Source organism: Marmota flaviventris, chromosome 2 (assembly GCF_047511675.1).
Source record: "Marmota flaviventris isolate mMarFla1 chromosome 2, mMarFla1.hap1, whole genome shotgun sequence".
Classification (NCBI taxonomy): Eukaryota; Metazoa; Chordata; class Mammalia; order Rodentia; family Sciuridae; genus Marmota; species Marmota flaviventris.
Genome location: NC_092499.1, coordinates 27,717,693 through 27,740,670, shown reverse-complemented (window position 1 = coordinate 27,740,670; position 22,978 = coordinate 27,717,693). Strand labels below are relative to the sequence as shown.

Below are 22,978 nucleotides of genomic sequence, written 5' to 3'. Positions count from 1 at the left end.
AGCGAGTTTTCTGCATCTCTCCTTTAATCCAGGAGCGCAGCCACAAATGTCCCTTTACACTGAAGGCTCAGCCAGGGGTCGGGAGGCCAGCCCAGAGGGAGAAAGCTGGGTATCCGTCTTGGATTCCCCAGTGCACCGTGGGGACGGTGGGGACGCCGGTCTCCGTGCGCGCGGGCTGGGCGTGCGGACTCGTCCCCAGACTCTTACCTCGGAAGAGCGCAGGGGATCTTCTTGTGGGGGTTCACTGGGAGGGGGACGAATGAATTTCAGAGGCTGTGCGGAGGGGTGGGAGTTAACCGGGCGGTTTCCATGGCGCCTGGGGCGTGGGGGAGGAATGCACCCCGCAAGTTGTGGCGAAACAACCGAGCTGCCCCGCGGGCCGGCTCGAGAAGGCAGGGGACACCGGGTGGGAGGGAGTTAGCGGGGTGGGGGAAGCCGGGCGGAACGGGGGCGGGGCGGTCACGTGCGCCCAAGGGGGCGAGGCCCCGATCGGGCCCCGGAGTGAACAGAGCCGGCGAAGTGGCTGTCCGAGGAGCAAACTTTTACTAGGACCAAGAACAACTAGAGGAGCCCAAGGCAGGAACAGCCAGGAGCGGGCTGACGCGTCTGAGGCCAGCCTGGGGACAGCAGCTGCCGCGGGTGGGGACCAAGATCCAAGAAAAAGTGAGAGCAGGAGTTTGGGGGTGAGTGCAGGGAGCACTATCCACTGCTTTTACACAGCTCGGCTCTCCGTTTCTTGTGGTGCACGGTTGCGCTCCTGAGCAAGTTTCCCATCAGCCATTATCCCACCGGAGTGCCGGAGTCAGCACCTGTCAGAGCTCCCGGGGAGGCTGTGGCCATGGTGAATGAAAATCCCAACCTGGAGGAGCTCAATGATCCCCCTGTGCTGGAGAAAGCTCTCCAGGCAGAACCCAGCGTCTCGGTCCATCCCATCGTCTCCATCCATCCCAGCGTCTCCATCCACCCCAGCGTCTCGGCCCACCCCAGCAGTTCGGTGCACCCCAGTACCTCGGCGCAACCTGGTGGCTTGAACCACCCAAGTAGCTCATGTCAGGAACTCAGTGTGATCAAGTTGAGCAAGCGCCGTTGGGCTGTGGTGCTCGTGTTCAGCTGCTACTCCATGTGCAACGCCTTCCAGTGGATCCAATACAGCTCCATCAGTAACATATTCATGCACTTCTACGGGGTTAGTGCCTTTGCCATCGACTGGCTGTCCATGTGCTACATGCTGACCTACATCCCTCTGCTCCTGCCCGTGGCCTGGCTGCTGGAGAAATTTGGTCTGCGCACCATCGCCCTCACTGGCTCAGCTCTCAACTGCCTGGGAGCCTGGGTGAAGCTGGGCAGCCTGAAGCCGCACCTCTTCCCGGTCACTGTGCTGGGCCAGGTCATCTGCTCCGTTGCCCAAGTCTTCATCCTGGGCATGCCCTCCCGCATCGCTTCAGTCTGGTTCGGGGCTAATGAGGTTTCAACAGCCTGCTCCGTGGCTGTCTTTGGCAATCAGGTGAGTGGATGGATCTTCAAAGGAGAGGGCATCTTTCCAAGGGAATCGAGTGTGTTAGTTTGTATCTAACTGGGCCCAACCGTGCAGGAGGCTGTAATTTTCTGACCAAGGGGCCTTTATGACTCTGGGTGGTTTGGTTGCTGGGTATGCCTGGCAGTGTGATGGGGTGATTGTGACTGTGGGTGACACTCTGCTTTGATGGTGTCACTCCTTAACCTGTGTCAGTTCACCAGTTTCCACCTGTGATTTCAGGAATGCTGCTCTTTCTCTCTGGCACAGGCCCTGGGCATCAGACTATTTGGGTGTCATAGAATTTGGCAGGAGTTTTTAGCTGGACCAACAAGCGTTCCTAGAGTGCGGCATCCTCTATGCTGCAAAACTGCAGGACCATGGGGCGGGGGTGCTTGGCACTTTTCTTACCTTCTTTTACACACAGCTGAAGCCAGGACAACAGAGACAATGTTTCATGCCAAACTCCTTCCCTGGTGTTTACGCCCAAGTCCAGTACCATGAACTAGAAATCTTGCTCTGTATTTCCAAGAAGTCTCTTGGTATAAATAACTCATATCTTAATCGTTTTTCTTTATTAAGATGATTCCACTTTTGAAAAATGTCTTTATTTATTTTTATGTGGTATTGGGGATCGAACCCAGGGCCTCACCTGTGCTAGGCAAACGCTCTACCTCTGAGCCACAACCCCAGCCCCTTAATCCTCTTTCTTTCTTTCTTTCTTTGGGAAGGGGAATTATTCCCAATCTTTCCATCTCAGGGCAGTTCTGATCCAGGGCATGCTATGAATCTGTCTTCTCCAAATATTTGAAGCAAATACTTGTGGGGTCCTTCTATAGCAGGACCACTGCCTCTAACTCTTGCTTCTTCCCAAGCACAGGCAGCCCTGGCTGGTTGTTTAGCAAGTGACTTGTAACCCTCAGTTCTCATAGGCCTGTTTGCACCTACCTGTTGTCTCGTTTAGAAAAATGCAATCTTACACTTAGAAAATTTTTATTTGGGACAGAAGTTTTCTAAAATTTCTCTAAAGGCAAATCTCCATTCTGTTTCTCTTTAGCAGGAAGGTGAGTTGAATGCAATTTACAAAACCAGTGTGAGTTCTGCCACTCGGTAATAGCATAAACCATCAATGAAAGCAAACAGAGAGGCCACCTTTAGCCCATAAACAAGCAAAAAAAAAAAAAAAAAATCCCTTCCCCACTTTTCCCCTATGGGGTTGAATGTTTTGAAGATTGAATTGATTTAAGCCCTGAAGGGAAACAGATAGCTCTTTTATTTGGGGAAATTTAAAAGTAGATATTGAGAATGACATTTACTGATCTCCTATCCTTTACGGCCATGTGACTGTGGATTTTAACATCCCATTTGCAGTCTTGATAGTGGGTTCAGCAGTCCTGGATTTTCTTTTATTGGAGAATAAAGTTAGGGGAAGAGAGATAGGAGCTTTCAACCTTCCAGAGAGTTAAGTCACCCTATCAGCAGCAGAATGGGAATAGCACAACATGACCACAATCCCAAGCCTACTGTTTGGAAATGACAGTATTGCTAGCTGGGAGAAGCTCTCTCATTTGACCTGGCACCTTCTGTATCAGAGATTCTAACACTTCTTCTGTCAACCAAAAATACAAAGTCCTGGGTTTTCACATTCCTTCTTGCACACCTGTGAAGGAACTCAATACGAGGTGTGCCTTTAAAATTTAATAGAAATAGTTACTCATTCCCTACTCCACTCCCCACCCACAACAGGGTCAGGAAATGTTAAGAATTTCACATTTTAAAACACTCTGACAGCGTGTCTTGTTTACATCATGCAAACATCTATTTAGTTTATCCTTTTAGGCTGAATCCTCTGTGCTCAGTTGAGCAATGTGAAAACCCAAATTGTTTATGCTTTCTCACAGACACATGAGTGTGTTTGTCTCTCTGTGAGCGGTTTCAGCTTTTTTCTAAGTAAACCACCTTCGAATGGGGGAGAAGTATTTGGACAGAGTACCTTGAGCTTTGCAATTTAGAAAAAAAGAGTTGTCTAAACAGATTCACAAGTCATTCCGCAGAATAGTTCTTTGTGGCCTGCAAACTTTGTTTTGACCCTGTTCGTGCAGATCACCGTAACTCCTGACCATGTTCAATCTAAATTTATAAAAAGTCAGAAGAGAGAGATTGTCCAAAGACGTTTTATTTGGGGAAAGTATTTTGTGGGGAACAGGAGAGCATTGCTGTGTCCATACCAAACTATGGAAATATAGTTTGGGCATATGATAAACCATGGGCATATTCAATGAGATTGGGTGACAAGAAGGAGTTTTTAAAGATAAAAATGAAGATTACATCAGATATTTTATAACAATAGTCCTTGGCCACAATCATCAATAACAAGAGTGGTATCAGTCTGAGGCTGAAGATGGTTGCTGGGCAGATGTCCTTGTAGAAGTACTTTTTGTATAAGTTTGTGGTGGCTTCTGTGTAAGGTTGTAGTCCTGCAGAGTCTTTTGGCATAGTTACTATCAGGCAATCTTGCACAATAACCCTTCCTTCCTATCCTCCTGGCTTTATTTACTTTATTGTGTTAGGGTTGACACAAGTGACTCCATTTTGATTCCGACAACTTTCACATCCTGGTAATTCTGACCTAATGTTTCTTATATATTCCACATGTGGATTCTATTAAATCCAACATTCATTTAAGTAGCATTTACCTAATATCTATCTTTTTCCAAATGCTGGGCAAGGGTTGTAAAGACAATCTCTGTCTCCACAGAATTTCTCTACCAGATTCAAAATTTATACCAGGCATCCAGAATCAGATTAAAATAACAACAGGCTGGGTACTTTGGCACACGTCTATAATCTCAAAGCCTGGGGAGGCTAAGGCAGGAGGATCAAATTAAAAATAAAAAAAAAAAAGAACTGGGGGTTTGTGCTAAAGCTGAATCCCCCTGGATTCAATCCCCAATACCAAAATATAAAATAATTTTTTAAAAAGTGAAAACAAAGTCATAATTGAAGATTTCTTTTTTTTTTTTTCCCCTGAGATTTTTAGTATTTTCTTTGCCCATTTGCTATGGGAAAGGATGAAGAAGAGAAAAGAAAGCTAATAGCTATTAAACTTTTACAATATGCAAGGTTTTTAAAAAATCCCTTATTCAATCTTTTCAACAATTCTTTGATTGCTATATATGTAGGAATGGGGATCCAAATGAGTGGAGTAACATTATCCCAGGGCCTGTAGCTATCAAGCAATAAAGGAGAGATTTGAACTCACCTCTACCTCCAAAATTCATGTGAAGAAGCCAGTGTTTTGTTTGTTTTTTGCAGTGCTGAGTATCTAACCCAGGGCCTCACACATGCCAGGCAAGGGCTATACCACTGAGTTGTATCCCCAGGCCTCAGGAAGCCCATATTGAGTCTTCATGTGGATAAAATATTGACATTAAGTGGTGGTGTGTTGGGCGTATAGCTCAGTGGTGAAACACTTGCCTAGCATGCCCAGGATCCTGAGTTGCATCCCCAGACCTAAAAAAAATTTTTTTTAATTAAAAAAATTTTAAATGTAGGATTCTGAATTTCTAATTTTGCCCCTTGAGTCTCAAGGATTGTCAGGGTGACACTTTCTAGCAGTTTTCTCCCAAATCTGAGGGCCTAACGCTTTGCCTTTTCTTTTACAGTCACTGCTAAGGGGCTGATCTTGCCTCTTTTGACCTAGCACAGTAGCACTTCATAGTCAAGATGGCGGGGTTGCAGTCTCTGGAAAGAAGCAGCTAGTGAACCCCTGATGCTCTGGGGCAGAGAGGGCAGGGGAGCCTCCAGACCTCAACTGAGGCGCTTCCTTTTTCTTGGTAGGCTCTGACCAGTTGTTCCCAGGTGGTAACAGCTTGACATATTTTAGCAACACTTGTAGTATTGTTTCAAGGGGAAATGATCTGTGTGGGGTTTTGAGTGACAGGCACACATTGTTGGTAACAGGGTTGAAAGGAAGCCCTGTGCTAGAGTCTTCAGAGCCTGGTGGTGCAGGACATGTAGGAGTTCCAGGAGATCTTCAAGGTCAGCTTCTGCCCAGAGGAGGCGCCTGTAGCACAGAGGGGAAGAGACCTCCCCAAAGACCCTTGGGCAGCACAGCACAGTGCCACCCAGAGATAATCAGTTTGCTTTTGGAGGTAAAGAAAATATAGTGACGTTTACAAAACCAATCCTATAGAAGCCACAGCTGACTGTCTAAAATAGCACTGGTCAATAGAAATAGAATGCCAGCCATTCATGGAAGCTACTTTAAAAATGTCAATGTAAAAAAAAAAAAAAAGCAAAAAAGAACAAAGGAAATTAGTTTGAGTGATCTATTTAACCCAATATATCCAAAATGTCATTTCACATGTCATCAATGTAATAAAATGACTAATGTGCTATTTTACATTTTTTGCATTACTAAGTCTTTGGAAATTTACAGACTGGCCACCTTTCCTGGTAAGGGATGAGTGGACTGGCTCTGTAACCAGCTGGTCACGCAGGTCCGAAACAATCTTGGTATTTCAGAAGTGGAAATCAGCTTCTGGCAGATAAGGATGGGCGCCAGGCAGGTGCCTTCAGCCTGGAGGAAGTTGTGGTTGCTGGACTGGCTGGTCACATGGCAGCACCGAGAGTCTGGGAAGTTCTGAGGTTGGCTCAGGAGCCACAGCCACGAGGCAGGTGGAACAAGTTTAGTCTTGTTCCAAAAATCACAGCCACTCGGGTGTGTTTAGTCCCAGGCTTCTCGTTCTTGAATCTCCCAATGTCAGAGGTCTTTCAGGGTCTTAGTGAAGTTTGGAGAAGTGAAAGCAAACTCTTGTTCCTGTCCGTTGGTTGTCATTGTGATGATGTTATGGGGCTGGGGCCTTCTGGGAAACTGAAGCGGTGCAGAGCCCCCCATCCCCACCACCATTCTTGCAATCAAGTCAGAAAGATTTCGGACATGTTGCTCAGAGTCACCGGCATGAGTTTATTAAAAGGATAGGAAAAGGGACAAAGATAGGAAAAGGAGATACTCTCAAGGGAGAGTGTGTCCTGTCAGAGAAGAGAGGGACAGTGTGTCTCTCCTGCACTCCAGTTTTATTGGAGATCCCAGAGAAGTTTCCAGAGAGTCCTGCCCAGGTCCACCTCCTGACTTTTGACTAATGGCAAGATGACATCAGACTTTCAAGTCCCCACTGCCGTGACAACTCTAGGTCACTTGGCTCATGCCGACTGGTTCTAATTGGATTCTTTCTCATACATTCATACAGATTTTATGGTTAGGAGGACTTGTCCTCATCTCCCTGAGTTCTGGGATCTGATCTGTGGATAATATTGCCAGAGTCCCCCCCGCCCCCTTTGCTCTTATTGGCATTATTTTGAGCCTGCATTTCTCTTGCAGGTAACAGGTAGTTTGCTGAGGAATGTGACATAGCCTGTCCTCTTAAGCCAGGCAGGACTGCAGGGAATTGCTTCTTGGTAAAGAAAACACGTGGGGATCAGCACAGTGGGCCTGTCTGATAGAATTCTTCCCTTCACTCATGTTCCCACCACTCACACCTGTCTGTCCTCTATCAACGGCACTAAGGTACTTGCCGCCTTGACCGACTGCTTTCTGGACTCCCGGTATACATGGGATGACAGAAAGAGGCAGTGGCTGGGAGATCTGAACAAGGGGGTGGTGACCAAAGGAAATGGGGTATGTTGGGGACCAGCCTCTCAAATGCTCATGGGAGTCATCCAGGTCTTGTAAGTAAGTAAAGGTGACATGTGAGTGTGGTGTGGTCCCAGCAAAGGTGAGAGCCTGGACCCATTCAGAGGCAGTGTCTCCTCAGCTCCTACCAATTATGAAAGACCTGGTGTTGGTACTTCTTTTTTTCTTTTTATTTTTTTCCTTTAGAGAGAAACCAGAATCCAGATTTCTAGGTGAAATCTGTAAATCATGCTGAAATAGAAAAAAACATAATATCATCTTAACTATTCACAAATGTGAGATTCAGTGGCATTAAATATATTTACAGTGTTGTACAACCATCGTCCCTGTCTGTACCTAAAATTTTTTATCAGCCCCAACAAAAAACTCTGTATTCCTTGAACAGTGTCTCCTCGCCCCCTCCAGCCCCTGGGAGCCTCTTTCCTTTCTGCCTGTTCTAGGTGCCTCAAAAAAATGCAGTCATGTGAAACCTCTCTTTGTGTCTGGCTTATGAAAATTTGTATAAAATGCTGGCAACTAATTCAAACATTACTATTTTTAAAAAATTATGTTCTATATATCTTTAAATGTGGGTCAGATAAAATTGCTGATATGCGATGTCTTTGGAGAGAAACGTGGAACTGAATTCTTGTTCTGCCTTTTCCTGCCTCAGAAGGCCCTCACCAAAAAATGAGCAGGTAGAAACCAGCCCAGGGCTAGCAGCTCTGAGAGGAAATAGTCCTGTTCGTGACAGTGATTCGCCTCCCCCTGGGGCTGGGTGAAAGTACAGCCCCCACCTGGGCTTCCTTGACTGACTCCCTAGGGCAGGAGCCCAGGTTCCTATATTTCCAAATAGCTCCCAGGGGACACTCGTGATCAGACACTTTTGTTTGAAACCAGTGGGAAGAAGATCAGCACAGGGGAAGGGACTCTCCTGCTTGGAGCCACAGCCTGGTTACGGCTGATGTGCTTGCTGTATGCTGTGTGTGATGTCCAGGTAGAAGTGGGGAGCTTGAGCTACTCACCTTCGGATCAAGAGAGGTTGGCCTTAGCCTCTCCGGCTTGGCTGTGTGGCGATACCTGTTAATCCCGTGGGGTCCAGTTTGAGTCTTCAGTTTGGATTTCAGGACACCTATTTCCACCCTAATCCTATCCAGTCCATCTCTCATGACCTCCCATCCTTGTCTCTGGCTCCATAAATATTGCCTTGAAGACACACTACTTGGGGACTAAGACTCAGTGATACAGGGAGATGGTGGACCGGGAAACTCTGGGCTCTCCCCTCTCCCCCGCTAGAAACATTAACTAAACAACCAGGAACTGGCTGATGTAACTTCATGATAGGAGTTCTAAAAATCAGAGATCTGCAGTAACCAAGCCCACCCAACGAGGAAAAAGAATTGTTTGGCAGAAATTCAAAATTCAAAATGGTAGAAATGTCACATCTCTTTACTTCCCAGTGTCCCACTCTCTCCCCCCACACTGTGCTGCCCAGCTCTCAGTTCCCCTCCGCAAACTGGAGGGAGTCAAAAGACTGAATTTGCAACATTTAAATCTGTTTTAATACAACAGCGTTTCTGTGCACTACAATGAACAAGCCAGTAAGGAAATTGAGAGAAAGCAATGCCATTCACCACAGCGTGGGGTGGTGGGGGGAACAGCTTAGGAATAAACCAAGAAAGTGGGAAACTTGTATGCTGAAAACTACAAAATGTCAATGAAAGAAATTAAAGATGACACACAGAAATGGAAAGACATTCTGCATTCATCAATTTAGAAAACAGTTAAGATGTCAATACTACCCAATGTGGTGTGATCTATGGATTCAATCCAATCCCTACCAAATTCCCAATGACCCTTTTTTGTAGAAACTGAAAATCCATCCTCAAGTTCATATTGGACCCAGAAACCAGTGTTTGAGATGAAACTAAATTCTCTACTTCACAAAAAAAAAAGAAAGAAAAAAAAATTTTTTTTGAATTGGGGATTGAACTCAGGGTGCTTATCCATTAAGCCATATCTCCAGCCCTTTTTGTTTTCTATTTTTAGATAGGATCTTACTCAGTTGCTGAGGCTTACCTCCTGCCTCAGGCTCCCATGTCACTAGGTCACTAGGATTTCAGGCGTGTGCCACCTTGTCCATCTAATCAAGTTGTTGTTGTTATTATTTTGATGTGCTGGGGATCGAACCCAGTGCCTTGTACATATGAGGCAAACACTTGGTTGCTCAGGCAACCGAGCTATATTCCCAGCCCCCAATCAAGTTATTTTTGACAAAGCTGTCAGGTCCACTCAACTGGGGGAGAAGACAATCTTTTCAACAAACAATGCTGAGAAATCTGGATCTCCACATGCAAAAGAATGAAATCAGGCTCTTTTACCACATTCAAAACTAAGTCATATGGACCAAAGACTTAAACACAAAAGTTAACACCATAAAATGTGTAGAAAAAAATGGTGAAAACTATGACGATGAATTTGGACATGATTTCTTGTATATTAAAAGGAGAAAAACTGGACTATAACAAAATTGAACATTTTTATGTATCAAAGGACACCATCATCAGAATGAAAAGAGAGATAACAGGAGAAAATACTTGCAAACCATTTATTCGTTATCTAGCCAGGCCCTTTTGATTGCCACACAGCATGACAATCATTTAAACAAGAATTAGAAAAGAGGCAGTTGATTCATGAGATGGTCAGACATGAAGAGGCTGGATGGAGCCCAAGTCTCAAATCTACCTCCCCAACCATTGGTCTTAGGGGTATTTAAGAAGTAGGGTGGTTTGAGGCATGGGGAAAGGTGATTAGAGGAGAAGACGTGATCAGTGATCTGCAAATGTGCAGTCAGGCCTCCTGTCCCTTCAGAGGACACATATTCCGAAAATGGCAACCTTAGCATGTGTGCAGGATGGAGTTTTGACTCTTATGTCAAAAGTCACCCATTGGACACTTTGTGCAGGCCACAGGGAAGTGTCAGTGGTTTCAACCAGCTTGGGCTACCTCCGGGATCCTGAAGGGCAACCATTACCATGAGGACCCGTATGTCCGAGGAGTTATCCAAACAACACCCATTGGAATATATCGCATAACCATGGGACCTCCGACATGGTGATGAAACAAGCCAAGCTGGAGGGTTTTGTAAGGAAAGGACCCAGTGAAGGAAATAAAGAGAGAAGTGATAGGAAAGTGAAGGACTAAAAAAAAAGGAAAGTGAAGGACTGGGGGATTTTGTGGTCAGGCCATTGCTAGGGGGTTATCAGGGGAGGGTCTTTGTGATGGCCACCTTCAGTCTTTGTGGTGGTCACTGTTTTATGTTGAACAAGGTGTTTCTCAAGGTTTCAGTCCCAGATAATATTTCCCTTTCTTGTGTTATGATGGAGTGTTGCCAGGGGTTTAGACTGACTTAGAGCCACCGTGGGTGACCGTCCCAAGATGGAGGATATGTTTAAAAATGTGTTGCCTGTGTCAAGTTCTCCCTAACAGGTTTCTTCAAGCTTTCCCTGGGTTTTACATGTGATAAAAGGTTAATATCCAGAATTTACGCAGAACTCCTGTAGTTCAAAAACAAGTCCAATGCTGGGTGTGGTGGCACAAGCCTATAATCCCAGTGACTTGGGAGGCTGGGGCAGGACGATCCTAAGTTTAAAGCCAGCCTCAGCAACTTAGTGAGGCCCTTAGTAACTCAGCGAGATCCTGTTTCAAAATAAAACATAAAAAAAGGGGCTGGGGTTGTGGCTTAGTGACAGAGTGCTTGCTTCACACTTGTGAAACACTGGGTTTGATCCTCAGCACCACATAAAAAAAACAAAATAAAGATATTGTGTCCATCTATAACTTAAATAAATAAATAAATAACAAAACATAAAAAGGGCTGGGGGTGTGGCTTAGTGGTTAAGTGCCCCTGAGTTCAATCCTTGGTACAAAAAAAAAAAAAAAATCCAAAAAAATAGCCCTCAGTTTTTAAATGGATAAAGGTTCACACATATAATCCCAATGACTCCAGAGGATGGGGCTAGGAGTATTGCAAATTTGAGACTCCCTTCGGCAGCTTAGCAAGATCTTTTCTCAAAATAAAAAGGACTGGGGATATAATTCATCTGTAGAGTGTCCTGGGATTCAATCCCCAGTACCACCACCAGGGGAAAAAAAGGCAAAGAACTTGAATAAGTATTTCTCCAAAGAAGATAGATAAATGCATAGTAATTACAAGAAAGGATGCTCAATGTTAGGGAAATAGAAATCAGACCACAGTCAAGTACTATCTCATACCCATTAAAGCTGCTGTTACTTACAAAAAACGGGATTGGCAAGGATGTGAGGAAACTGGACCACTCATGCATCACTGGTGGGAGTGTAGAATGCTTTCTGTATCGAGGCCACCGTGGAGGGCAGCAGGGCAGTTTTTCGAAGCTCTTTAGAAGTTTAATAACCAGGGCTGGGGGTGTAGCTTGGTGGGAGAGCACTTAGCTAGCCTGTGTGAGCCCCTGGGTTTGATCCCAGCACCCCCTCCCCCACACACACACATACACAGAGTTGAATAACTATGGGCATACGTACCCCAAATAATTGAAAGCGTACCCCAAATAATTGAAAGCGGGAAGTTCAACAGATATCTGTAGATCCATGTTGATAGCAGCATTGTTCACAACAGCTAAAAGGTGGAAGCAACCCACAAGGGTCCATCCTTCCAACAGATGAATAAGAAAAAATGTGGTGTGTACACACAATTGAATATTATCTAGTCTTGAAAAGGAAGGAAATTGAACTTTGATAACATCATGTGAAGTAAATTAAGCCAGTCACAAAATATACCATAGAGTTCTACTTATATGAGGTATTGCGGGGCTTTTTTGTTGGTTTGTTTTTTCTTCAATCTGATATTCCACCAATTCTCCAGTTCTCTGGGTGCAGGCTGGCTGTCCTACAATTCAATTTAATTCAACCCAGTTGACTCTGACTCACTGGAATGAGTTGAGGGCTCAATCTCGCGAGACTTCTCCCACTTCAGACTTCTTTGCAAGTTCCAGGGACCATATTTCTGACTCTCCAGCTATAAATTGGGGGGCCCACAGGTTTGATTTGCTACAACAAGTCACAGAACTCAGAAAAATACTTGACTTATATTTACCAGTTTATTAGAAAGGATGCAACTCAGGAAAAGCCAGATGATGAGAGGTGGTGGGGAAAGGAATGGGGAGAGGATGTGTGTGGAGTTTCTGTGCCGCACCCTGGTACATGTCAGCTCCTGGGACAAGAGGTTTTATCCAGTTCAGGCTGGGGCGGGGGCGGGGCCAGAAGTTCTCACTTGCTAATTGATGGGCCTCCTTCTTTAAAGGTAATTGCCCCATCCCCAGACTATCTAGGGGCTTTAATCTAAGTCACCTCAGTCCCACGAACTCAGGTCTCTTGCAAAAGGGTCTGTTCAGGAATAACAAGACATTCCTATCACTCAGGAAATTCCAAGGATTTTTGGAACACCATGCCAGGAATGGGGAAAAAGATAAAATAATATTTTTATTATACTCCAACTATGCAGTAGAATTAATAGAGACAGAGGGTAGGGTGAAGGCTGCTGAGGGCCAGGGGAAGAGGTGTTGTTTAATGAGTATCAAGATTCAGTCTGAGGAAATCCGTATGTAGCAGAATGAAATTGAACCCCATCTCTCACCCTGCACAACACTCAACTCAAAGTGGATCAAGGACCTGGGCATTAGACCAGAGACCCTGTGCTATAAGAAGAAAGGTAGGCCCGACCTCTCATCATGTTGGCTTAGGAACCAACTTCCTCAACGAGACTCCTAAAGCACAGGAAGCAAAATTAAGAATCAATAAATGGGACGGTATGAAACTAAAAAGCTTCTTTACAGCAAAGAAAATAATCAAGAATGTGAAGAGAGAGCCTACAGAGTGGGAGAAAATTTTTTCCACCTGCACCTCAGAGTATTGATCTCCAAGATATAGAAATAACTCAAAAAGCTTAACACCCCCCCAAAAAAAAACAACCAAATAACCCAATTAATAAATGGACTAAAGAACTGAATAGACACTTCACAGAAGAAGAAGAAATAACAATCAATCAACAAATATAGGAGAAAATGTTCAGCATCTCTAGCAATTAGAGAAATGCAAATCAAAACTACACTGAGATTCCATCTCACTCCAGTCAGAATGGCACTTATCAAGAATACAAGCAACAATAAGTGTTGGTGAGGATGTGGGGACAGGTCCACTCATACATTGCTGGTAGGACTGCAAATTGGTGCAGCCACTCTGGAAAGCAGTGTAGAGATTTCTCAGAAAACTTGGAATGGAACCACTGTTTGACCCAATTATCCCACTCCTTGGCATATGCCAAGGACTTAAAATCAGCACACCACAGTGATGCAGCCACGCCAGTGTTTATAGCAGCCCAGCTCACAACAGCTAAGCTATGGAACCAACCGAGGTGCCCTTCAACAGAGTAATGGATGTTTTAGTCAGTTTTTTCACTGCTGTGCTAAAGGACCCCTCCCAACAATTGTAGAGGAGGGAAAGTTTCTTTGAGGGCTCATGGTTTCAGAGATCTTAGTCCAGAGAAGGCTGGCTCCATTCCTTGGATCTTGACTGAGGCAGAGCATCATGGCAGAAGAGTGTGGCAGAGGGAGGCAGCTCACATCATGGTGATCAGAAGGCAGAGATGGAGACACAGTCCACTTTTCCAGATACAAATATATATAACAAAGCTACACCCTAAGTCCCTTCTCCTCCAGTCACACCTTACCACTTCAGTTAATCCCATCAGGGATTGACTCACTGATAGGGTACAGCTCTATAACCCTATCATTTCTCCTCCAAATCTACTTGTGTTGTCTCACAGGTGAGATTTTGGGGGACACCACATCTAAACCATAACAATGCATAAAGAAAACGCGGTACATATACACAGTAGAATATTATTCAGCCATGAAAAAAAGAAAGACTTTATGACTTTTGCCACTAAATGGATGGAGACTATCATGCTAAGTGAAATAAAAAGCCGATCCCAAAAAACCAAAGGTGAAATGTTTTCTCTGATATATGGATGCTAACAAGGTGGGGTCAGGGGTAAGGAAGAATAGATGTTCAGTGGATTAGACTGAAGAGATGAGAATAGAAAAGACATGAAAAAAGAATGAATCAGACATAACTTTCCTATGTTCATCTATGAATACATGACCAGTGTAACTCCACATCATGGACAACCACAAGAATGGGAAGTTAGTTATACTCTATGTATGTAGGATACGTCAAAATATACTCTACTATCATGTATATCTAAAAAGAACAAAAAAAGTTTCAGTTTGGGGCAGGGGAGGTAGCTCACTTGATAGAGTGCTTGCCTCACATGCACAAGGTCCTGGGTTCAATCCCCAGGACTACCAAAAAAAAAAAAAAAAAAAGCTTCAGTTTGAGAAGATGAAAATAATTGTGGAGTTGGAGGTGATGGTTGCATAATGATGTGAATGCTACTGAAGAGCCCAGTTAAGCTGGGTGCCTGTAATTCCAGCAACTTGGGAGGCTGAGGCAGGAGGATGGAAAGTTTGAGACCAGCCTCAGGAATTTAGTGAGGAACTCAGAAAGAACCTGTGTCTAATTGAAAAATAAAAAGGACTGGGGATGTAGCTCAGTGGTAGAGTGCTCCTAGGTTCAATCCCCAGTTTAAAAAAAAAAAAAAAAAAAAGGTTTTGTAATGGTGGTTAAATATACACAGTATACAATTTTAATATTTTAGCCATTTTAACTGCTTAAAAAAAAATGGGAATTGAACCCAGGGACTCTACCACTGTGCTACACTCTCAGCCTTTTTTTTTTTTCATTTAGAGACAGGGTCTTGCTGAGTTGCTGAGGACCTCACTAAGTTCCTGAGTCTGGCCTCTAACTTGGGATCCTCCTGCCTCAGCCTCCCAAATCTCGGGGAGTTTCTGGGACAAATAAATAAATAAATAAAAATTAAAATGTCAGTTCCATACACACCCTCTTCCAGTTAAAGCTGGCCCCCCTCTTCCATCATCCACAGGAGCCTTCATGCTCTGAGGAATGCATTCCCTGCGCCTGTGGACTCACTGACCTTTGGTTCCTGGCACCTATCTTATTTCCCTCTTTCTTATCTCTTCTCCTGTTCCCTCTTCCCCTCCTCCCCCTCCTCCTCTTACCAAGTGGGAAACTTACTGGAGGAGCAGGGTTTTAGGCATGACTGGTGTTTGCTTTCAGATGCATGAATTAGCAGGCTTTCTCTTCCTGGAAGTTTTTAAGGTGAGCAGGCAGTTAACCGAGAGTTCAGGTCTTTGGAGGAGAGACTGACCAGGTGTGCATGGCCTACTCCACGTCACTCAAGATCTTATTCTTCCACTGGAAGGAGCTGGTAACTCCATACAGTGTGGATTGCATATAATACCACCTTTATCTCTGCTATGTGCCCCCAACTGTCGTTAAGTCTCTCGGCTTCTTTGGTAAAATGGAGATCAAGCTGACTACAGCAGAAGGTGCTGGAGAGGGTTCAATGGGTCAGTTTATAAAGGGCAATTAGCTATTGGAGTTTATTAGATAAGAAATGTTAAATGAAGGACCCATGTTCTCACGTTCTCGGTAGTATCATCAATAAAGGTCATTGCTTCTGTTGTCTGTGGGCTCCTGATCCACAAGCAGAGGAGGACCCAGTGAGCCTCGCGGTGGGAGGCTTGTGGCCAGGGATGCATAGGAGTTAAGGGATGTGGGCGTCGGCCCAGGTGTGAATGCAATGGGGTGGTGTGGTGGGGGGCAAAAGACAAACAAGACAGCCTTCCTGAGGAGGTGAAGATTGACCTGATTATGGATGAGCCAAGTGACAGGGAGCTGGTGGCCGAGCAGAGGGTGGGCCATTCCTGAAATTTCTTAACAGTACACTGTTCCTTTCCAGAGCTACTCAGACTACAAGCCGAGCAGGTTCTGGGAGATGGTACTATTTTCCCAGAGGGTGGTGATGAGAGCTGTTGTGATGAGATTTTAGGGGATCCTGGGCTGACACAGACACAGGGTCAGTCCCGTGCCTGCAGGGCAGACTGTAGGGTCAGGAACCCAGACTCTGCTCAAGAAGGGGGCGCCAGGCTTATCAAGTATACACAGCTGCTTTCCACCGCCTGGTTCTTGATCTTTTTCCAGCAACGCCCGGCTAACAGGATGTCCTTCCCCTGACTTCCACTCCCCCACCACCAACATCAATGGGCTCCTGGGGACTGCAGGATGAAGGTTGGAGTCCGCGGGATGATAAGGAACCGTGGGCTCAGGGGGAGAGCTGGTGTTTCCTCTCCTTTCTTTATTCTCTGCCTCCCACCTCCTACCTAGCGCCAAGCATCACTCAACAGAGCATCTCCATTCCCGTGATCCTGCAGAACTGCAGGCCTTTTGTCCCCCCTGTGGTGAGACATTAAGCCGAGGAGGGCACCCTGCGGGCTTTGATGCTGCTGTTCTTCTGCTTTCTGACCTTATTACAGGCATCTGAACTCAGCCTCTCACCCCATCCCCCACAGCTCAAGGTGATGCCTTGCCAGAGCAGGGGGCAGATCGCTGCAGCCGGTGCCATCTGCTTTTGCAGAAGACGGTGGGGCTGGATTTCACGTCTTCACCAACTTCCTGGGGATGAGTGTGTGTCCAAGCCTCAGGAGGGAGCAGCGTTTGCTCTGACTTCCATCCAACTCCTTCTTCAGAGAGGAGGTCAACACAAGTTCCTTTCAGTCCCAGAAATGGCTTTGGATGGGACATTTCTGTGGGGTCCTGTAGGAAGAGGTACAGAAACAAGCAGAGGCGTTGCTTTTTGGCTTTCTCCCCTTTCCTGGAAATACCTGGTTTCTTCCTGTAAGAGATGGGATGGGCATGGCTGGATCTCCCTTCTGGCTCTAGAGGTTGCAGGCCACTGTATACAAAAGCTATCTGCTGTGACCATCTTCCCTGAAATGTAAGGAATAGCCATGAGTCATTCATCTTAGAACAGGCCTGTTCCCCTGGGCTGTTTGTCCGGGCAGTGGCTGCCCCTTGAGCAGTCCAGATCTCCTTAGACCTTTGTCCTGGGTATTTACGAAGCCACCCATATGAGTGCCCTGGGGACCATTCTCTCCTGAGGAGCTGGATGGGAGCTCAGGCCTCCCTTGCCTTCCCTGCCTGAGATACCCGGGAAAGCCACCAGCTGAGAAATAGCTCTTGAATTCCTTCTTTGGGTCCACGGACAGCAATTGTCTCTCAAGTGTGGTCCATGACCCCCCAGCATCAGAACCGCCTGGGAGTTCATTAAAACAGATTGTTAGGCACAAGGGCAGACCCAGAGAATCCCCTCTCTGGGAGGACCCAGGAATCTGTGTTTTGGATTCTCCTCTAGGGACTCTGGTGCTCACAGAAGTTGGGGTCTCCTGGTGTACAAGCCAGGGAAGCTGGACCAGGTGTGTCGGCAGCGGTGTCTGTGGCCTCCAGCAGGACACCTGTCCTCTTGGGCAGTACCTGGAATAGGAACAAGGTCAGGGGAGGCAGTGTCTGTGTGAAAGCTCCTGGGGCCACATCCGTGTCCGTCTCCCCGCCGCCCTGACTCCTGTTCCACAGGCTCCTTTCCGGCATCAGCTTCCAGGGGTTCTCTGCCCGCAGGGCATCTCGCCTGCTGTCTCTGAGGTTCTGGTGAACAGCTGCTCCTCTCAGGTGTCATAAGGTGGGAACCTAAACAGACCTACCTGTCCACTCGTTCTGCAGGCGAGTTAGGGGTGGGGGCAGCATCACAGCTTCCAGACAGAGCTTGCCCTGTAGTAGCTGAATCCCGGAGACGCGGGCCTGATGAGGCCATGCCTGGCACTCAGGAGGGAAGGCGGCTGCCTGCAACGGGTGCATTTTCTCTACCTCTAGTGTCTCTTGCTTCAACCTTGGAGGCTGTATCTCCACCTTGTGGAAAGAAAATTCCAGAGCATTTTCTGTGACTTGATGTCCACCATGGCCCCGGAGGATGGGGTCTGGGTAGAGGGAAGGACAGCTGGACAGCTTGGCCCAGCGCGCTCAAGAATTAATCATCTTCACCTTTTATGTGTGGCCTGACCCCCTGGAGAACATCCCCTCTACCACTTTCTTAATTTTTAAAGCCTTTGAAGTGGGTCCTGGGAAGAGCTGCAGGTGGTCAAGCCCCTCCCTGCTTGGGGCTGGCTGAGCTGGGAGCCCATGGGGCCTGGAAGACCCGGTTGGTTCTCTGGAGCCCCCCTTCCTGTCCTCCGGCTCCCCACCAGCCTCAAGCATCTTGTGTGTTGCTGTCCTGTTCCCAGGAGACAGCCTCAGCCTTGGGTCTGTTTGGGTGGCCTTGGGACAGGCCCCTCAACAACCTTCTTTTGTGGAGTTAGGAGGACCCTCCTGGCTTAAGTTTGATTCTCTCAAGGCTGTTGCGGAGGGAGAAAGGACGTGGTGTTCTCAGGGCCCAGATCGCTGGCTTCAGGAGGCACTTCATCCTCTACTCTCGCTGGGCTGCTCTCTGACTCACTGTCCAGAAAGAACTTTGATAAGAGGCACGTGGCAAATTATGATATCTGTGTGATATAACCGGACATTCCAGAGTCAGGTCAGGAGCAGCCCGTTCCTCAGACCCCAGATCCTCTGAAGGCTGAGACTTGTGTCTTCCTGGAATAGGCTGCTTCTGGGTGCCTTGTTGAAGCTCAGTAAGGTTCCCTGGGAAGGGAGCAGGGCTGGGCTGGGAGCCTCCGAAGTCTTGATATTGACCTTGACCCTGATTAACTCTTGGACTTCAGCAAGTTGCTTAAACTCTGGTATAAAGCAGAAACATGGTCCTCCCAGGGACCATTGGGCCTCCTGCTGTTGATCTCATAGGTTGTTTGAGACCAGAATAGCAGCCAATGGGCAGGTGCCTTGAAAACCGTGAAGAATTGTGCATATCTTGACCTGTAGTGCCCTTTCTTGTACTGGAAAAAAAAAAAAAAAAAAGAGAGAGAGAGAGAGAAGAGAAGAAAAGAGACCTTGGACTTGCCCTTTGACAGGAACTAGCAGGGCTTCCTGCACACACAGTGTCCTTCCTGTCTTGGAAGTGCAACCTTGGATGGGTGCCACTCCCCCCACTGAGTGAGCAAGGCGCTCTTGTCTTTATCATCCACTCCTTGTTCAGAATGAGCTCTGGTCATTCTGTTTGCAGGAGGCTCCCCCAGATCTCCTGTTCCCGAGCACCCTCGCATCAGTAAAGGGAGGAGGCAGCACTTGATCCTTCTGAGCCGTCATCTGTAGTCCAGGAGTCCTGCAGAGCATTCTTGCTCTTTTGGATTCCAAGATGGTCACAGCTGGCTGTAGCAGGGCCTCTTGCCAGGAGTGTCAAGATGCCATTTTTACATCTCTTTGTGCCTGGGATGGCCCCTCTCTACGGTGTAGGAAAATGGTTGAGGTGGCACCACACAGACCTGATTCAGTCCCCACCAGCAGGAGGTGGGGCTGGGAGTGAGAAGTCCCAAGGGTTGAGGTTGGACCTGGTCTTAACAAGTTTTCTCTGAACCCCTCACAGTGAGCCAGTGGCAGTGATCAGTGTCATGATGGCTGGGGTGGTGTGTGTGAGGGGTGGTGGTGTGTGTGTGAGGGGTGGTGTGTGTGAGGGGTGGTGGTGTGTGTGTGTGAGGGGTGGTGTGTGTGAGGTGTGGTGTGTGTGAAGGGTGGTGTGTGTGAGGGATGGTGGTGTGTTTGAGGGATGGTGGTGTGTGTGAGGGGTGCTGTGTGTGAGGGATGGTGGTGTGTGTGTGAGGGGTGCTGTGTGTGAGGGGTGGTGGTGTGTGTGAGGGAGGGTGGTGTGTGTGTGTGTGAGGGGTGCTGTGTGTGAGGGGTGGTGTGTGTGAGGGAGGGTGGTGTATGTGAGGGACGGTGGTGGTGGTGGTGTGTGTGTGTGTGTGTGTGAGAGAGAGAGAGAGAGAGAGAGAGTTTGGACAGCCCCAGTGAAAATGTCGGAGTTCTTTTGAAGATGTTGCATTTTCTCCTCGGCAGGAGTCTCTCTGCAGTTCCTCTCGCTCCCTTATCTGCCCTAGGTTTGGCTGGCCTGGGCTTCCATGCTAGCTCACCAAACATCCATGGGCGCTGTTAGAGTACCCGATCCTGGGCCTGGTCTCTGTCCCTCACAGACAGCACCCCAGGCCCTTGGCCGACCATTCTTGGCCATCGCTCCATTCTCCCTTTGAATCCTGTTTGTCTTGTGTTGCTTCCCTGTGTCACCCTAACAGACGGCACACAGCATGACCAATGAGACCGTTGAGCAAAGGCCCTTTGCCCTTGGCCTGTTATGTTTTTTTGGCGGGGGAGAGGGTGGGTACCAGGGTTTAAACCCAGGGATGCTGAACCACTGAGCCACATCCCCAGCCCTTTTTGTTTTTTATTTTATTTTGAGACAGGGTCTCATTAGGTTGCTTACAACCTCACTAAATTCCTGAGGCAGCCTTCCAACCTGCGATCCTCCTGCCTCAGCCTCCCAAGCTGCTGGAATTAGAGGTGTGCACCACTGCGCCCGGCTACTTCATTCATTGAACAGATACTTCATTCATTGAGCACCTACTGCATGCCAAGCAGTCTGAGCATTGGAGATCCAACCATGAATGAGAAAGGGAAGGCTCCTGCTCTCAGGTTGGCATTTAAGAGAAGAGATTGAACTGCGAGGTCGTCACTCAGGGTGTCAGCAGTGGTGGAAATGTCAGGCAAAGTAGGAGGGGAGGGGACCTCAGAGGAGGACACAGGGATATGTTTTTGTGTAAGGAGGTCCCTGGAGGACTCCTTAAATAACAAGAAGCTGTGCTCCTGGGTAGTATTGGATTTGGATGACTAATATTTTTCTAGGTTTCATTTTCTCTCCAGATTTCTCTCTGCAATCATGAAGCAGGGTTAGTTCAACTTACAAAGTCAGTTTCTTGGGGAAAAGCCACATGGGAGCCACCCGATCTATTTCTGGAGGTGCACATTCAAATAGGAGGAACTGGGGCCAGGCAGGGTGCCGCACGCCTGTAATCCCAGCAGCTCCAGGGGCTGAGGCAGGAGGATCGTGGATTCAAAGTCACAATTGAACAACTTCAGCAATTTAGCAACTCAGAGAGACCCTGACTCTAAAAAATATAAAAAAGGGTTGGGGATGTGCCTTAGTGGTTAAGTAAGTGCTCCTGTTCAATCCTTAGTACAAAAAAAGAAAAAAGAAAAGGAAAGAGGAACTGGGTCTCATTCAAGGCGTTTCATGAAGCAACAGCTCTGAGGTTCACCACTGGAAATCAGAATAGGAGGACTTTTGCCAAGAAAGCCTAGCTAGACTTAGAGAACTCTGAGGATTCGCAATTTTGACTGTCACATGACTGCATTGCAGACAAAAGAGACGGTTCTCCCTTGGGCTGGTGTATTTCAGGGCAGAGGGTGGTGGTGTTGAGCAGGATCTGTCCCTGGGCTGGGCAGTGAGGTTGGTGTCTGGTGGTGGGAAACGTCACAGTGTTTGAATGGGGCCTCTCAAGTTGCCTACTTCAGATGTGAAAGACGTGGGGGGAGACTGACATGATGCGACCCCCGGCTTCCTGGGTGGTTCAAAGACTCACTCATGTTTCCTCTGAGTTGTGGAAAAGGTCTGTGAACCTGTGGCCAGTGGCTGTCAGCATGGTCAGCTGGAAGGACCTTTGAGTGTTGAAAACAACAGTGATTTGTGATCTTGGTGAAAGAGGAGGCACAGGAGGTTTCACTGCTGCTCTGTGGAGACCTAGACTTCGTGGAGTCCCCCACGAGAACAGTTCTAACCCTTAAAAGGAGGGATGTGTGCTTCAGGAAGCTCCAGAGTTGGGGATGATTGAAAGCAGGCATAAATGTCAGGGTCAGGCCGCCTTGTATTGCTTCCCTGTGTGCACACCTGTAATCCTAGCACCTTGGGAGGCTGAGGCAGGAGGATCGTGAGTTTAAACCCAGCCTCAGCAAAAGTGAGGCCCTAAGCAACTCAGTGAGACCCTGTCTCTAAATAAAATACAAAAAAAAAAGGGCTGGGGATGTGGCTCCGTGGTCGAGTGCCCCTGAATTCAATCCCTAGTATGTCCCCAAAAAATCAGGGTCAGTGAAAAATAAACGAATAAAATTAATAAATAAAGCTAAAAGAAAATAAAGCCCTTTGTAAATTTCACTTTTTAATTTTTGATCAGGAAAGTTTCCCTGTAGAACTCAGACCCTGTCCCCTAAACTTAGCATCTTCTCTGTTTACAGCGCAGGGTATCTGCTCTTCAGCTACTTTGCATCCCCAAAGATGAGGAGGAGACCCAGCACCAAGGCTGTAGGTCAACATCAAGGTATAAGCGTGGTGAGAGTGAGCTCTTGCATCTGTTGTCTCCTTCCTTATTTTTTATTCGGATGCTTAGAATGCAGTAGATGTTCAATAAATATTGAATGTAGGTTCAAGGGTGGAAAGTTGATCAGCCCATATTCCCATGACCTCCATGTCTGATCTTGGGGAGCCCCAAACTGTGGGGTCTTCTTATGTCAGGGCTTCTATGAGTCATTTCATCTCTCATCTGCTTTCTTTTGCTGGTAAACTCTTGCAGTGCAGCATTCTGGGAACAGGTGCGTTCTGGGAGCAGGTGCTATTCCTGCTATACAGGAGACTGGAAATACTTAGGTTTGCACCATTCCAAAGTCATTTCTTTATTAGGAAAATATTTTCTGAGTGCTTTCTCAGTTCTTGGTGTTGTGCTGGACGTGGTATGGGAAGAGGTCACACAAGGGAATGTTAATCAAGGTGCAAACAGATTAGTCGGGGAGAGGACACCCCACACAAA

General features: G+C 46.9%; 1 protein-coding gene across 1 annotated transcript in view; it reads left to right on the top strand.

Annotated features, from left to right (window-relative positions):
• The first annotated feature begins 838 nt into the window (after positions 1-838).
• Flvcr2 (FLVCR choline and putative heme transporter 2) overlaps positions 839-22,978 on the top strand; it is a 57,995-nt gene continuing 35,855 nt past the window's right edge. The window contains exon 1 of the mRNA XM_027931650.2: positions 839-1,504. Coding sequence (XP_027787451.1) covers positions 839-1,504 — 666 coding nt within the window. The remainder of the gene's footprint in view (positions 1,505-22,978) is intronic.